Source organism: Ambystoma mexicanum, chromosome 9, assembly GCF_040938575.1.
Source record: "Ambystoma mexicanum isolate Mex_15411 chromosome 9, UKY_AmexF1_1, whole genome shotgun sequence".
Classification (NCBI taxonomy): domain Eukaryota; kingdom Metazoa; phylum Chordata; class Amphibia; order Caudata; family Ambystomatidae; genus Ambystoma; species Ambystoma mexicanum.
This window is the reverse complement of record NC_090931.1, coordinates 391784530-391800147: the sequence shown is the minus strand read 5'-3', so window position 1 is coordinate 391800147 and position 15618 is coordinate 391784530. Positions and strand designations below refer to the sequence as shown.

Below are 15618 nucleotides of genomic sequence, written 5' to 3'. Positions count from 1 at the left end.
TTTTTCAAAAAAAGTGTATTTAAAATGCACGATTTTAAGCCATTTTTTGAAACATGTTCTTGGGGAGGAGGGCGGGACTTCCATTCCCCCAACACCTCTTTCTTGAGTTGGCTCCCTCATTACGCTGGGTCGCTCTGGCATATTTGGGGTAAATATGTACACCCTTCCAATAAAAAAATGTACCAGCCACCACTGGGATGTACAGCCAGAAACTAAAAACTGTAACCAATTTTATGGGGGCAAAGTGAGATTGCTGTAACCATTGCTAAAGAACCATGCGAACAGTTGCATCCTTTCCCCCCTGTAGTCGGCACCTATAGGTGATATTTTATCTGTTAAACAGAATTCCCTTGACTATCATTTGATACTGAGGTATGAGTGAGATCTCTTCTATTAAACAGACTCTTTATGACTGGTTATTATTTAAAGCTGAGCTGGAAGTGATGTCTCTTCTGCTAAATACCACCTCTAACTACGCATTATTTGAAGCTCTGCTGGGAGTAATGCATACATGGCAACATTCTGAAGCACCTGGGAGAGAGAATTTTACATAGAAATTGGGAGGAAATAATTATTGCATAGGAATGCATTATGGTTAGAATAATTTTAGGTGGGAGAAAGTGAAAAATAGCTAAATTTTTCATTTAAAATCGGGAATCTCCTGCCTAAATCGGGAGGGTTGCTATGTATGTTAATGTCCGCTTGAATTAAAAGAATGCGGTCTCTTTAGTGCATAGGACATTTTTGAAACTGTTGAGCATGAATACATTTTTTAGGATGTATATTAACTTGAAGCAAAACTTGTATTGACTTAAAACCCATTTAACCAGTTTGTTCTGCTGACCCTTATTTGATGTGCCCCTCTTGTATTCGTGCCCCCTGGTTTGCCCCCTCTAATACGGATTTCTAATGACGCCACTGGCAGTGCCTGCATCCTGCAAGGACTCTGTGATGTAATGAGTTCCTCCACTGAGACTCTAGCCCTGCAGGTAGCCCAGGATTAAGTTTCTTATCATGGAAGCTGTGCCTCCAAATTAAGTACTGAGACGAGGAAGAGAAGCGTGGAGGTAATACTCTCATCTGCTTGTGAACTAGAATGTAAACTTCACTTAATGAGCTTTCTTTCATCACTGGGATAAATTGACAAGTAAGCTAAACACAATCGTTGGTGTCACACGTTTATTAAATTGAAGCTAGATCCCACAAAAAGGGATTTGTTCTTCTTTCCCTGGTGTTATGCAGACCAGTTGGGCGCTTCTACCCGCACTCGATTGTGTATTTATAACGGGAAAGAAATACAGCTAAACCCACGGTTCATCGAGGTGGCAAGAGTTAGAAAAGAGAGGCTTGTTTGCGCGACTTTGTAATGTTGGATTATTGAAATGGACCGCTATTGGCTCCCTTGGAAGATGGCTGCTGGCTGGAAGGTGTCGCTTGTGACGTTACATCATTCCTCCGCACGGTGAATGCTCATTGAACGCAGCACAGGCACTGCGTCACCTCCAGGCAGCAGTACTGCTCCTTGGCCACTCCTTCAGAGTTCCGACTTTCACAGTAGAGCTGAAAATGGCGAGCCAAGTGTTGAAGAGCTTTGGAGCAGGGCTGAGTCTGACGGGAAGCCGCGGCGCGCTATGCGGATTCGCGTTTAGGTGAGACAGGGTGCTGCTTGCACGAAGGCTGTGCCCGTAATGCACTGTCTCTCTAGTCGGCTTCGATAGCCGAGAGTCATTACCGTATGTAACAGTGATGACTGACCATGTGTTCTTCAGCTATGCCTCCTTATAATACATAGGGACAAATGTCTGATATACACACACACGAGTGCTGTTGTTTGCTGCCTTGTACTCCATCATGTTTGGTCTACAACACTCTTTCGTTTCTTACCGTAAACGCACACATCCTAAACCAGAGAGATGTTTTCATCTCACCCTAACATACATGCTCTAATGCCCGTGCAGATAGGTCGGTGTGTAAATGCTTTTGCCAGTAGAGTAACTTGGACTCGTGTGAGGTGAACTCAGCATTGTCAGTGGTGAACCTTTTGTTGAGTTTGCGCCTACCGTTTTTTTTGTAACCGACCAGCACCGCTTTGCGTATGTGCATGCTCTTCGTTTAAGTGTGAAGCGGTGACTGAATTTGACAGCAGCTGCCCAAGCAGCTGATACTCGAAGCCTCAAGGTCACTGAATCCGGCCTTAAACTTAAGGACACGGAACTTCTCTAACAATGCTCTTACGATTGTTTAGTTAACATTTGCTATTTGCTTGCTAATCATTCTAAAGAATTACGGAAAGCGTGATTTCGCTTAGATCTACGGTTAGCACCCAAGAGTGCAATTGCCCCTTAGGGTATCCACCTTGAGGGTTTTGGGAGGAAACTAAATGGTACGCTATACCGCGATAACGAATTGTAAAACCATCTCGGAACTAAAACGGCTTTAACTCGTGGAGATGCATGCTGACATTTGTTGCACATACACTAGAACACTATTTACAGTAATTTAAGACTGTTTACATTTGGTTTTAGAGAAGTTACTTTTAAACATGGATTGTTAGTACTCTGTGTCCCTAACTTGTTTATTATCTTGTCTTTACATTTTTTTTAGAATGCTAATGGTATTTTCCTTCCTGCAGGCTATTAACCTAATCCATTCAGCCATGCAGAATAGGTTTAATGCTGATGAAGCAAAGCAGAATAATTTGTAACAAACCCTGATTATGCAGAAAGGTTAACGTAAGAATTTACTTTAATAGACCGGTTAACCTGTGTTTTGTGCACTGTTCCTTGACCAGAGTAGATAGTCCAAAACTATAGTGCTTCTGAGAAGCTCAAGACAGTTACCGAAATATGATTTCATCCGAAAAATAATTCAGATTTTCCATACTATTGTTACAGAAAGTCATAATTCTATTAAAACACGGTTGGTGAAGGATTACGATCAACTCTTTTTACTTTCTGGAGCAGCGTCTTTTAACAACTGTCAAACAACACAATACCAGAAAAATTACAATATCCATATACGATAATTTAATCCAGATACACCTAATTTTGTAGTTTTAACGTGGTAGTGTGAAAAAGTCCATGTGACTCTGCCAGACAATTCCAGTCCACCTGAGGCTAGACCACCCCGGCTTGCTGATCCTCTTCCTCTCGCTGCTATGAACTCAACTTGGCATCCATACCGGTAAAAGCTTCAACCAAACAAACTTAGACTGCTATTAAACGAGCCCGCCGGCTTAGCCTCTGCACCTGCATGAAAAAAACAGAATATAGCAACAGTGACTGCAGGGTAAGAAAAAGGGCGGGCAATCGCGAACAAGAAAACTGTCCCACTGTGTACACATATAGCTCTCGTGCATACCTCTACGCGATTGCCTGTGTGGGATAATCCTTCGCCTCTGTGTCTTTAATAGAATTGACTTTCTGTAACGATATTATGGAAAATACTGATTTTCCATACTTGCATTATAGAAAGTCAAGATTCTATTAAAGACACGGAGGCAAAGGATTAGATTCTCAATTTACTTGAAACTCGATAACAATTACAACTCATATAAAAAATGACACATCCAAAAAACTACATTTCCCAGATATAGCCTTTTTTGTGTAGTCCATTTTTGATATGTCCATTTAAAAAAAACACGTGACTCTTTTAGCCAATTATGTTCCCCATCTTCCTCTACATTCCTGTGTCCTTCCTCTTTCTTTGTCTGTCCCCAACTTTAACTTTTGCGCGCCAACCGGTAAACGCTGTCTTCATCCTCAACTTTCTGTTCCTGTAAAGTAATCAAACAAGTAGCTGAGTCTAGCTGTAATAGGGATGATAATCGTTAAGTCGCCATTAAACTGTACCACTGTAGTATCTCTTAAGTCATATGCGTCATGTTTGTCACAAGTTTTCATCAACAAATAGAAAACTACTTTACATTTCCATATAGCGATTACTCGGGTGGGATAATCCTTTGCCTCTGTGTCTTTAATAGAATTCTGACTTTCTATAACGTAAGTATGGAACATCAATATTCTATGTCAAGACCGGAAGCTCGGATTATGCTTGTTTAAAGTTTACCTACCACCAACGCAGACCTCTCCTCTATTGGTCTGAAATAAAATAGCTTAAATGTCGACTCCTTAGACCAGTCTGTTGCCCTTTAGGATGTCCTCCAACCTAGCTCCTGCTTTATAGGCCTTAGACGCCATAGCTCCCCTAATGGAATGCACTCCGTACATACCAATGTCAATGCCTGTTTGTAGCATACACCATCTAACCCATCTGGCTAGGGCCGCCCCCGCAAAGCCTTTGAAAGGTTTCCTCAGTGATATAAACAGTTGTATCACTCCTGCGGGCCTAGTGTACTTGTCATCTCTTCGTATTTTATTTTAGACACCGGACTGGGCATAACTTTGGTTGGTACGGAAAAGCAGAGTATGATGCTGTTTTGATACCAGCCTTGGTTCTCCTGCTAATAGGAAATGTGACCCCTGAATGGTTGAATTATTTCTTGTCTATTTCAATGCTCTTACATCTGATACTCTTTTTCAAGATATGAGGCAGAGAGAGCACTGTGGTGAGCTTTGCGATATTGCTTTCCTTGTCGTTGTCTGGCCAGTCGATAAACCTATTCAGGTCAGTGTTCGCGTCCCATGTCTGAGTGTATTTGGATAACAGTGGTATTAAAAGTCTCACTCCGCTAAGAAGTCTGCATACGAGTGGGTGTTCTCCCACTGCCATATTCTCTATCTTCGGGTGGCCGGCAGATATGGCTGATCTGCATGTGTTTACCGTTCAATATGCCTTCCCTTGAGCTGCCAAAGCTGCTAAGAAAATTACTATCTGCGTGACATCTGCTTTATTGGGATGTATATGCCATTCCACACACCAGCTAGTCCACCTCTGTAGGCCTTTCTGGAACCTGGTGCCCAAGCTTCCTCGATTAATTTTGCAGCATCTCCCGAAAGCCTTGGCTTCTGCGGCTTGTCGATTGACAGTTTGAGAATGTCCGGGATCCATACCTGACTCCTCCATTCTGGTGTTACTAAAATTAGTTATCTGCTGTCTCCTGACCTGTGCTATCGTCCTCGGAATCATTGCAAGTGGGAGAAACGCATATTCCTTGTCCGGTCCCCACACTTGTAGGAATGCGTCTGTTGCCTCTGCTGCTGGATCGGGTCTCCAGCTGAAAAATCGCTCCAGTTTAGTGTTCATCCTGGATGCAAACAGATCTGTCCTGCATGGACCTCTCACTTACATTAAGGGCGCAAAAACTGTCCTTTCCAGTTGCGAATCGCTGGCATCTCTCAGGTCGTCAGTTCCAGTCTGCCACTATGTTCTGGAGACATTGGAGATATTCTGCCATGATGCTGATCTTGTTCTACAGGCACATGTGCCAGAAATCCTTCGCCAGCTCTGCTAACATCCTGGACCTCGTCCCGCCTAGCCTGTTTATGTACCGTACTGCTGAGACGTTGTCCATCTTTAGAAGTATGCAGGAGTTAACCCTGTCCTAGGTCCAGCATCTCACCGCCAGTAGCTCCAGACAATTGATGTGCTCTTCTCCTGACCACCTGCCTCCCGTTGTCATCTCTCTGCAATGGGCTCCCCATCGACTGGCATCCGATTCTATGACGAGGTCTGGGGATGAGCCAAATATCGCTCTTCCGTTCCATGCCTCTGTGTCTGAACTGCCACTATAGCTCTGTCCTCGCTCTCTTCGTACGATAACTCTTTTCTCAGGTGTTGGATCTTCAGGCGTTGAAACGTCCTGTAATGCAACGGCCCCGGGGATATCGCCTAAATGGATGATGCTAGTCTTCACACTAGTCTTGCTAACTCCTGAGCGACAACTCTTCCTTTGTTTAATATAGAGCTGATCTCCTTCTTGATTGCTTTCACTTTGTCCATCAGTAGATTGAGCGTGGCTGTCTTCATGTCTACTATGGTTCTAACACAGATTTTATTCCAATTTATTAAAGTCCAGCTCCTATAATAATTGGATTGCCTCTTCGTGTTCTACCAGTCTCATCCTGTCTTGTCCCATCAGACAAAAGTCGTCTAAATGTATTATCAGCCTGATGCCTTGTTCCCTGAGGTGACCCACTACTGTCTGCATTAACCTCGTAAAGTTCCAAGGAGCTGATGCTAGACCAAATGGGAGGCATGTGAATTCCTACTTCTGGCCTCTCTACCAAAACTGTAGCAATCTCTGATCTTCCTTCGATACTGGGATCATCATATATGCACCGTAACACATGATATGATATGGCATTTATAACACGCATATACACCAGTTTTTCAAGGCGCGACGAGGCAAGGGAGGGGAAACGGAGATAAGACCGAGACACCGATCTTACTAGGCCAGGTGACATTGAGCTAGCGCAATTGCACGGGAGTGGGGAAAGGAAAGGTGCAGTGGCAGTGCAGTACACAGGATCAACAGTAATAAATAGAATAAATAAAACGATAGGTAAAAGTGTAGCCAACCTGTGGCAAGTGTAGGGTTAAGTGCAGACATCAAATGAGCTGTTGGGGGCTGTAGGGATACAGAAACAGCCCCCAAGTGCACGGGTTGCCCGGGAGGCAGTTCAGGTGTGCAGCTGGTGGAGGAGGGGACCTGGGCCAGAGAACAGCGGGTAGCCAGGTGCAGTTTCAGGGCCTGATCACGACCTCGGCGGTAACCCTTAAATCTGGCGGTAGCGCTATTACCGCCGGATTTAAGGGTCTGCCGAATGAGGGCTTCAGCGCATTTCGATTTGCGCTATTACCGCCGGCGGGAAATCCGCCGCGGTAAGAGCGCAAATTTTCCCCATTGAGCCCAATGGGGAATGGGGCATTCCCGAATGTGCTCAATGAGGAATGGGAACTTCCAACTCATGATCCCGCGCTATCAGCGCCGGGGGCTATGGCGGTTGCGCTAATAGCCCCCGCGCTAATAGCGTTGGCGTTACCGCCGAGGTCATGATCAGGCCCACAGTCAGGTGTTCAGCAGGGGAGAGGAGGAGAGCAAGCAGAAGCAAAGAGGAAGATCTTGAGGTGCTTCTGGAACCGGAGATGGTTATGCTCAAGTTTCATGGAGATAGGGAGGCTGTTCCAAAGAAAGATCTACCACCAACTCATTGCTTGGAGAAGCGACTGACCCTGAGGGAGTTGGAGGCGGAAGAGCTAGAGCGAGAAGATATTTAGGAAGAGAGAGTTGAAGGTGTGGAGGTCCCAGACCCAGAACGCTTTTAACGACAACCTGAGACAAAGAACATAGAATTAGGAGGGTTACAGTTTAGCTTTTTTGTTTTCTCAGGATAGTTTTTGTGGCTGTTTGTTAAAGCGCCCTGATGCCTGCGGGCTGCCGGCGCTATATAAACTGATATACATACATACAAAGTTTGTCTTCAAATGACTGCGGATATGCTCCACCAAACAAGTTCTGTGCTTCGTGCGTGCGCATTCCAAACCTATATGTGTCTGACAGTGGACGAGCGAAATCGTCATAAGCTCTTTGATGATGCACCCATTGAAGCCAAAGACCGTAAACAGATGCTGCAATACTTGATTAAGACACCTAACGCGCGACACAGAATGACCTACATGAAATTCCGTTTAAACTTATTCAATGCAAGAGTGAGCCAAGCGATAAGAGCACGGAAAACAACAGTAATGCTTAATTGTCGCTTTTGCGAGAAACAATATGAGACTCTTAAACATCTCACACTGTACTGTGAAAGTCTGAAAGATCTCAGATCTGTTCACTTAGGAAGTTTGGTACTACAGTATGACACTCTAAGTGGAGAGGACTTATGGCGCAAATTCCATAACTAAAGGGAAAAAGAAATCTTTGGGTTAACCCATTTTCTACAGAAACTGGGAATACTACTCAAAGCTGGACAAGAAAGATGATAAACAGTGGGGCCTAAGACGCTGGTGTGTCGGAGAAGCTGTGATGTGAAAACAGGATAAAGAAGTATCTTGGGACATTGCCGAACGAATGGGATCTGAGAGCCCAGAAGCTGTCGCTACTTGGTTCCAAGTAGCCGCACAGAGTAGCTACTCTCCGCACCATGTTGATACCATGGAACTTTTCCGACACACTGTGGGAGGGGCATGGGAAATCTCTTTTCAAAAAGTTTTGTACAAACTAAATGAAATAAAACAAAAAAAAATAATAATTCACTTTAAACAAATTTTATCCCTCGTTGCAATCAATATCGTATGTAAATTCAAAAATACTTACTTATCTGGCTGCCCAAGCAGCAAAGAAAGAGGAAGCACACAGGAATTTAGAGGAAGATGATTGGCTGAAAGTGCCACGTGGTTTTTTTATGGACATATCACAAAATTGACTAGACAAAAACGGCTATATATGAGAAATGCTGTCTTTTGGATGGGTAATTTTGTATGAGTTGTAATTGTTATATGCTGCTCGAGTTTGAAGTAAAGAGAGAGAAGCATAATCTGTGCCTCCGGTCTTGACATAGAATTAAGATTCTATGTCCAGACCGGAGGCACGGATTATGCTTGTTTAAAGCTTACTTACCACCAAGGTTGAAACTTGCTCAATTGGCTTAAAGTTGAAGGTCTTATGACTTGATTTGTTAGACGAGTCGGCCGCCTTCATAATATCTTCGTTTAAGGCTTTGGAGGCCATAGTGCCTTGAACCGAGTGGTCTCTGTAAGCCTCATTATTGATGCCTGCTTGCTGCATGCACCACCACCACCGTATCCATCTAGCCAGAGTGGCTGCAGACACCGCTTTAAAAGGCTTCTGCAATGCTAGCAGCAGCCGGGATTGTTCCTGCGGCCTAAAGGGAGCTGTCATAACTTCGTAAGCCACCAGATACTTGACAAGGCACAACTTTGGTTGATCCGGGAAAGATGGATAAGTCACTGCCTTGGTCCCGGTTTTAGGCCTCTTGGTGACGTGAAAGGTCACACACGAAGGCGAAAAGGACTTGTCCACTTCCAAGGCTGTGACGTCTGATGTCCAATATGCCTTACCTTGCACCGACTAGTTGCCCTATTGCCACTGAGATCTTCAGAAATGTTGGCCTCCATACCAAACGCCTGTTGAGCAGGAGTTTCAGAAGAGGAACCTGCTTCAACATGTTCAACCCCCCTCCCCCCAGTCGTCAAGCTCCCCGTCAAGGGACTTAAAAGTATCATAAAATTGGGTGAAGGCTTCTGCGATATCCATATCATCGGTCAGGTCCCTCTCTCGGGCATCCTGTGTAACCGGCACTTGTCCGCTTCCCCCTATCCCTTCTTTCCAGCAAGGCCAGCATTTTACCTGCCTTGTCCCATGCCTCATGGATCTGGCTTTATCTATCCCAGTGTGCCTCCCAGGCATTAGCCAGTGCCACGTTACGCAGTGACTCCTGCACCATAGTCTGGGTCAACCTTGCCTCTGGCGATTCTGAGGAGAGGAACTAGTCTGCTCGTCTTAAAGCCCTCTCTGCCTCCTCCACCTCCTGTACAGTGTTTTTCCGCCTGACTGCGACCAGTGAGAGCGCCTTCTCCCGCAGTGTTGCCTTGTACCCCTTCCAGAGGGCCGCAGGGCTGCCGACAGTCCCCATGTTTATCATAAAATATTCCTCAGTCTTGGTGGACAGATCTTCCACAAATTCCGGGTCGCCCAGCTAAAACGCCAGCGGGCCTAGGCTACCCGCTTTTCACCTCAATGACCAGTGGTGAGTGGTCTGATATCCCTCAGGCCAGGAATCTAGCAGACAGCAGCATATGAGTTATGTTCAATGGAAAAAAAAAAAAATCAAGCCTTGACATGGCGTGAACCCCAGAGGAAAATGGAATACCCCTTGTCTGTTGCGTGCAGATGTTTCCCTGCATCCACCCAGCCCAGGGCAGTGGCAAAAGAACAGTTTGTTGCAAAGCTCCGGGTTCCCGTTGCCCACGTGTGTTTTGTCTAGGACCCTGTCCACCTACTTGAAGTCCCCCCCCCGTCACCCCCAACGCCCATGTGTCGGCATGGTGCTGAAAGATGAGCCCCTGAAGTTCCGAAAGAAGGTTGGGCGCAAGTGGTGGAGCATCAACCCCCACACCCCATGTGGCACCCCACAGCTCTCCTTTAACCAGCACAAAGCGTCCCCTAGGGTCAGACCTCACCTCTTCAAGCTGAAATGGGATCCTCTTATGCAGGACAATAAGCTTCCCCCAGCAACCCATCGAGAAACCTGCATGGAATGCCAGCCTATAATTGGACCAAAGGTAAAATGTGCACTCTGTTCCCGCAAAAATCGTCTCCGCGAGGAATAAAATATAGGGGGACTGCCTGTTGAGAACTTGTAGCACTAGTCTGCGCTTAACACTAGTGCATAGCCCGTTTGACATTCCAGGTCATCAACTTTCCTATTATGAGCCGTCATCCCAGAGAAACCTTATTGTGCTGCTGGCTTCTCGCGCCCACACACTCTGCCCTCTACCACCCCATGCCCTGTGCCTCCCCGTATCCGTGAGACCCCCACATGCCCCTCATACCTTCGAAAACATGACCCCACAAATAACCCAACTCCCTCTACCCCCCCCCGCAAGACGCACCTATCACCCTAGTGCCTTGTCAAACGGACATGAAAAAACAGAAACAACTGTGTGTGGGGTGCGCATTCAGACAGTCTGTGCAGACCACTCTCCCTCCATCAGCCGCCCGCATTGAACTTCCACCCTGTTGCAGTCCCCAATAAGTTGGACCCGAATGTGCAGCTTTGAGTTCACCCGGGGACCCCGGAGTGTCTCGTCTGCCGCTTCGCCAGGATGCTCTGCCGGCTGTGAGTCAAACGGAGGTGGGGATGCTCCCCCAGCCACCTCTGCTCTGGGCCTTCCCTTCGGTGGTCTAAGTCAGAAGAGGGCATGTTTAATCCCCATGGCTGCCAGTTTCTGTTTGACTGAGTCGATGGATTGCTGGGCTTTCTGCACTTCCTTGGTGTCATCTGGGAAAAGCCTGATGATGTGGCCATTGTATGTTATCGGGCCAGTTGCCCTTGCCATCTGCAGCAGGGCTTCCTGCTGCAGATGCAGAAGCCGAGCTATGTGCGGGGTGGGCGGGGGGGACCCTGGCACTGGGCGACCTGTTGGAATCTGGTGCGCCCTTTCAATAGAGAAGAACTTCGGCAGTTCCTTTGGGGCAATAGGTACGCAAGCCATTTCTCTAGAAAGAGCTCCATACTGGGGCCTTCTTCCCTCTCGGGCATCCCAAGGATCTGCAGGTTGTTGTGTCTGGAACTTCCCCCGCTGTCGTCTGCCTTTCGCTCCAGAGGGGTGTGTGTTTAAGATACTGCAGCCATTTATTTCTCCAGGTGCCTTAAAGCGTCCTCTGAGTCGGAGATGTGTTGCTCTGCCTTCCCCACCTTTGTGGAGAGCTTCCATAGTTCTTGCGTAGGTACTAAAATTCCTGGATGGCTCCTATTCTGTCTTTGTGGGAGAGCTGAGCTTCCCTCTGCCGGGGTGGGAATGGAGGTAGTGGATGGGCTGCATACTGTATATTGGTCCATTTTGTTTTGAGTCGTCCCCAGGCCCCCCTTCCTAGGCTTCTCTTGTGGTTTGCACGTACAAGCTTTCTCTTCATTGCTTACTATTCCACGCCAGGCTCTGCCTGTGTCCTGCGGCTTCCACGCACTTCACCAGTGGTACAGGGGGACTCTTGCTGCCCCAGTTGTACGTCTCTCTCCCAGCCGCTGCCTCTCTTGTGCCCGGCCAAGGGTGGGCCTCTTCCCCCTTAGTCCTTGCCAGCCTGTGATATGTTCGGATGTGCCGGTCTATCCACACTGTCTGGGGGGCCATGCCCTTCAGCTTTTTCTCCACACTAGCTCACTGGCCATGTCCGTGGTGCTAGCCAACTGTCCCTGCTAGTTTGAGCGCGTGGCACCTGGCTGTCTTCTTGCGGGGCATCGCTCCCAGACAAAGGGCCACTCATCCACTCCGGCACCCCCGCTGGGATGCCCCCCTCTCCCCCATAGCATGCAGAGGACCACAGCCCTGGGGATCACAAACCAAAGTCTCCACTTTCCTGGGGGTGCGTGGTTTTCAATGACAATCTTGGCTGATTGCAGTTCCAATTTGTGTGTGCCCTCCCCACTGCTCCAGTGGCTCAACTTGGTCCCACAGATCTGATTCGGTGGAATGGGTCCCCACATTATACCTGCATGCAGTGCAGGCTCTTCCGACCAGTGCCGAGCCATAATGACCCTTACCGCTGCTCCCCGTTCGGTTGGCTGAGGCCGCTCACCTTCTGTCTCAGGCAGTTGTGAGAAACCTGAAGGTCATCCAGGTGGCTAGGACACGGCCATCGCTATTGGATCCAGTACCCGGGGATGGACCAGTGCAGTAGGATCACGTGGATGAGTGGTCCTCGGGGAGTGAGTGGGATGCAGATGGGTGAAATGCGGTACCCACTTCCTTATAACACCTTTTCCCCATCCTACCCTGTAGGATATTCAGCACCCCCCCCCCCTTTCCCGACACAAACACTTTTTTTACATTGTGAAAGAAAACAGACTAAAACCAGGGCTGTTTACCTTACATGCCCCAACACGAGGGCCAGGCAGAATCGGGCAATTCATTGACAATAACTACACACCCACACCTGGTGGCCCTTTCTCGGGCCTTAAAAGGTGGAGCACAAGAGCACACTGAGGGCAAAGCCAACCTTACGCGGAAGCAGTCATTCCAGGATGGCAGTTGAAATGGAGGAGAAAGGCGGCGAGACCTGAAAGGACGGCGTGGAGGGAATTGCCCTTTTCAACCCAGACCCGCTATTCCTCTGAAAAAAGAAGCATAAGACCGGGAATTGCAGCTGGTGAATGGTGTGGCTGATGTCAGCGGTACGTGGAACCCTCCTGCACTGATAGCTAGGGCGGGGAGACGAGTTTGCAATGGTGGTACCGTCCTTGACTTCAGTGGCAAAAGAAACACCCAACGAATACGACGCAGCAGGTGAGTCGGAAGAACCTTATAGGACCCGAACTGTGTTTAAACTCAAGGTTGCAGTGGCAACATTTAAGAAGATTAAAAGACACAGAGGTCTTTTTGTGCATGTACTGGGTATCGGACTTAGTGGTCCGGCACCACGTGGGTGCTTATTCTAGGACTCTTAGCTAATACCGTGCTCCTAAAAAAGGAGAATGTGTAAAACTGGGAAATCGAAGTGGTCCTGCAGCGGTTTATGTTAAATCCTGTGCATAGTCGAAGTCTTCACTTGTCGTAGTAACTACAGTTGCCAAGAGGCCTTAGGGGAGACCGGCGTGAAATGTCAGTGGTCATACGAGGGTCAAGCCAAGCTCCCTTGAACATTTTTGGGACGTAGCAGAGGCAAGTGTGAACCCGACTGAGGGATGCCTGCAAATTAGGGTAAACCGTAACCATCTGTGAACACTGTGATAAAAGAATTGTGTGCAAAGCCTGACTTGGGGCTTACGGGAAAGCCTGACTGGGGACTAAGACCTGAACTTGAATAAGAAAAGAACCGAAGGGGTCTAGAATGACTTTCTGTTGAATGATGTTAAGATGGCAATGTGAACCCGACGGAGGGATGCCAGGAGAAAGCTAAGGGAAGTGAATCCTGTATCGTGGTAAAATAAAGCGAACTGTGTAACTGGCAAACGTGAACCCGACCCGAGGGATGCCTGCGAAGTGGGGCGAATAGTAATGCACCCGTGAACATTGTGTTGACAACGGTGAACCCGGCTGAAGGATGTCCACAGTGAGAGGTTGTTTAAAGACATTGAGACTTGTGAGACTTGCAAATTCACGTAAAGTTCTGCTGAGTGAAAGGCCGTAGTGAACCCAGCGGAGGAAGGCGAACACACTGAGAGGATCGGAGCCTCGTTGAGGGGGATCCAGGGGTGAAGAGTCCTCAACCTACAGAAGAAACGAGTAGAACTTTTTGTTTTGTAAATTTGATACATCAGGCCCTCGGAGGCACAAGACTTTTAGCAAAGACTTGGAAACCGAAGGTCCAGATAGAGCTACAAGAAACTGTAGCCTCGTACTGGAGAAGCCCAGGGGTGGGCTGTGCTCAAGAGTCCCATCTTGTCCCATGCTAAAAAAAATGTGGGGATCGGACACACAGGCTAGAACATCCTGACTTATGATTTTGTGAAAACTACTTTCTTTTCTTCTGAACACTATCCCACACTGTTTTATAACTTAGCGGTAAGGATAGGCAATAGTTTATTTTTTTATTTTTAGTATAGGCACTTATTTTGACAAGACGTTTAAAAACTGCTTTATTATTTGATGGTCGTAGCTTGCTCCCATTTTAGATTTAGCTTAGGCGTTTTTCTCACCCATTTATACAGTTTAATAAACGCCCTTGAACTGTGATCATTTGTGTCGTCCGTCTTTACTGTTGCCACCATGAGCTACTTACACTGTGCCGCGGCCAGGGCCTCGCTGCGTTCTGTCCTTTGCACCGCTGCTGCCCAGGTTATGCAATCGTATAGGGGGCCTGGCTAGTGCTGCGCTCCTGTGCCCACTGCACCGCCTGGCTGCCTCAGCTGATCCCGCACCCCGCAAGTGTCCAGGCACTGTCAGGCAGGTTTCACCACTGCGGCCTAGGTAGTTCAGTGTAAAGGCACCAGCGTTGGGGTGGTGCCTATCTGCGACTGGCGCTCACATGGAGCAGCTCCCGCTGTGTTCTTCTCACAAGGCCAAACCAACCTTCCTGCACCTTTTTAGGTCGGCTCCCTTACGGGGAGCATCACCGCTGGCCCAGTTCACCCACCAGTGGCAGCCCAAATTAGTCACTCGCCCTTTGGAGTGGCTCCATGGGTCTGGACCCAGAGTCTGCCCACTGACCCTGGGCGCACTCCGGGGAGTGCAGGGACGTTTGCGCCTTCTGCTCGGTCCTCCACACAGTGCTCCAGGTTGCTTCTCGCTTGTCCAGGATGGACTGCGTTTTCATGGGCTTGTGGCTGGGCACAGATGTCACACACTGCTGCTCTGCCTCTCGCCTATCCCACAGCTCACACGTTTCAGAATCGGCTGCACTGCCAAAATGGAGCGGAGCCCCTCTCACCACAGCCCGCCTTCAGGCACAGCACACAGGCCTTCCTGGCTTTGGGGCGAACCCAAGTTGGCACAAGATGTGCGATCAGCTCACGCCAACAACTGTCCCAATTATACGCTTGGGTGACTCGCCGATAAGGATGTTATAACCAGGATGTCTGCAGCCTCGGTGGAGCCTACAAGGCACACATATGTATTTGAACAGCGCCCCCAGCTACCCTCTTCTGAACCTTCTTGCTGCTGTCGGCAGCATATTGGAGGCTTCTTTGTCCCCCAGCTCTGGAATCTGGAGTGCTTTCGACCCTCACGGCCTGCCCTGGCCACAGCGTCTTTCTTGCTCTCCTGCAGCATTCGGTGCCCTTTTCACCGGCCCCCTCTCCAGCTTGCTCAACATCAGGTTCCCCCGTCCTACTGCCCCGGCAGGTCTCTTTCTAGGCGGGTCGCTTCCATTTATGCACTGTAGCCTCTCAATTGGCTGCAGGTGCAAGTCCTTTGTCTGACCATAACATTTGTCAGTGGAACATGCCTGACCGTTCTAGTGGTGTTCCACAGTCCTCTTCCTTGTCTCAGAACCAAAGTGGTGTGCATAGCTGGGAGTGTGCATTACTTCTAGTT

At 48.0% G+C, this 15618-nt stretch overlaps 1 protein-coding gene across 1 annotated transcript in view; it reads left to right on the top strand.

The window, feature by feature from the left end:
- The first annotated feature begins 1365 nt into the window (after positions 1–1365).
- NIPSNAP2 (nipsnap homolog 2) overlaps positions 1366–15618 on the top strand; it is a 572224-nt gene continuing 557971 nt past the window's right edge. The window contains exon 1 of the mRNA XM_069614879.1: positions 1366–1649. Coding sequence (XP_069470980.1) covers positions 1567–1649 — 83 coding nt within the window. The 5' untranslated portion in view covers positions 1366–1566. The remainder of the gene's footprint in view (positions 1650–15618) is intronic.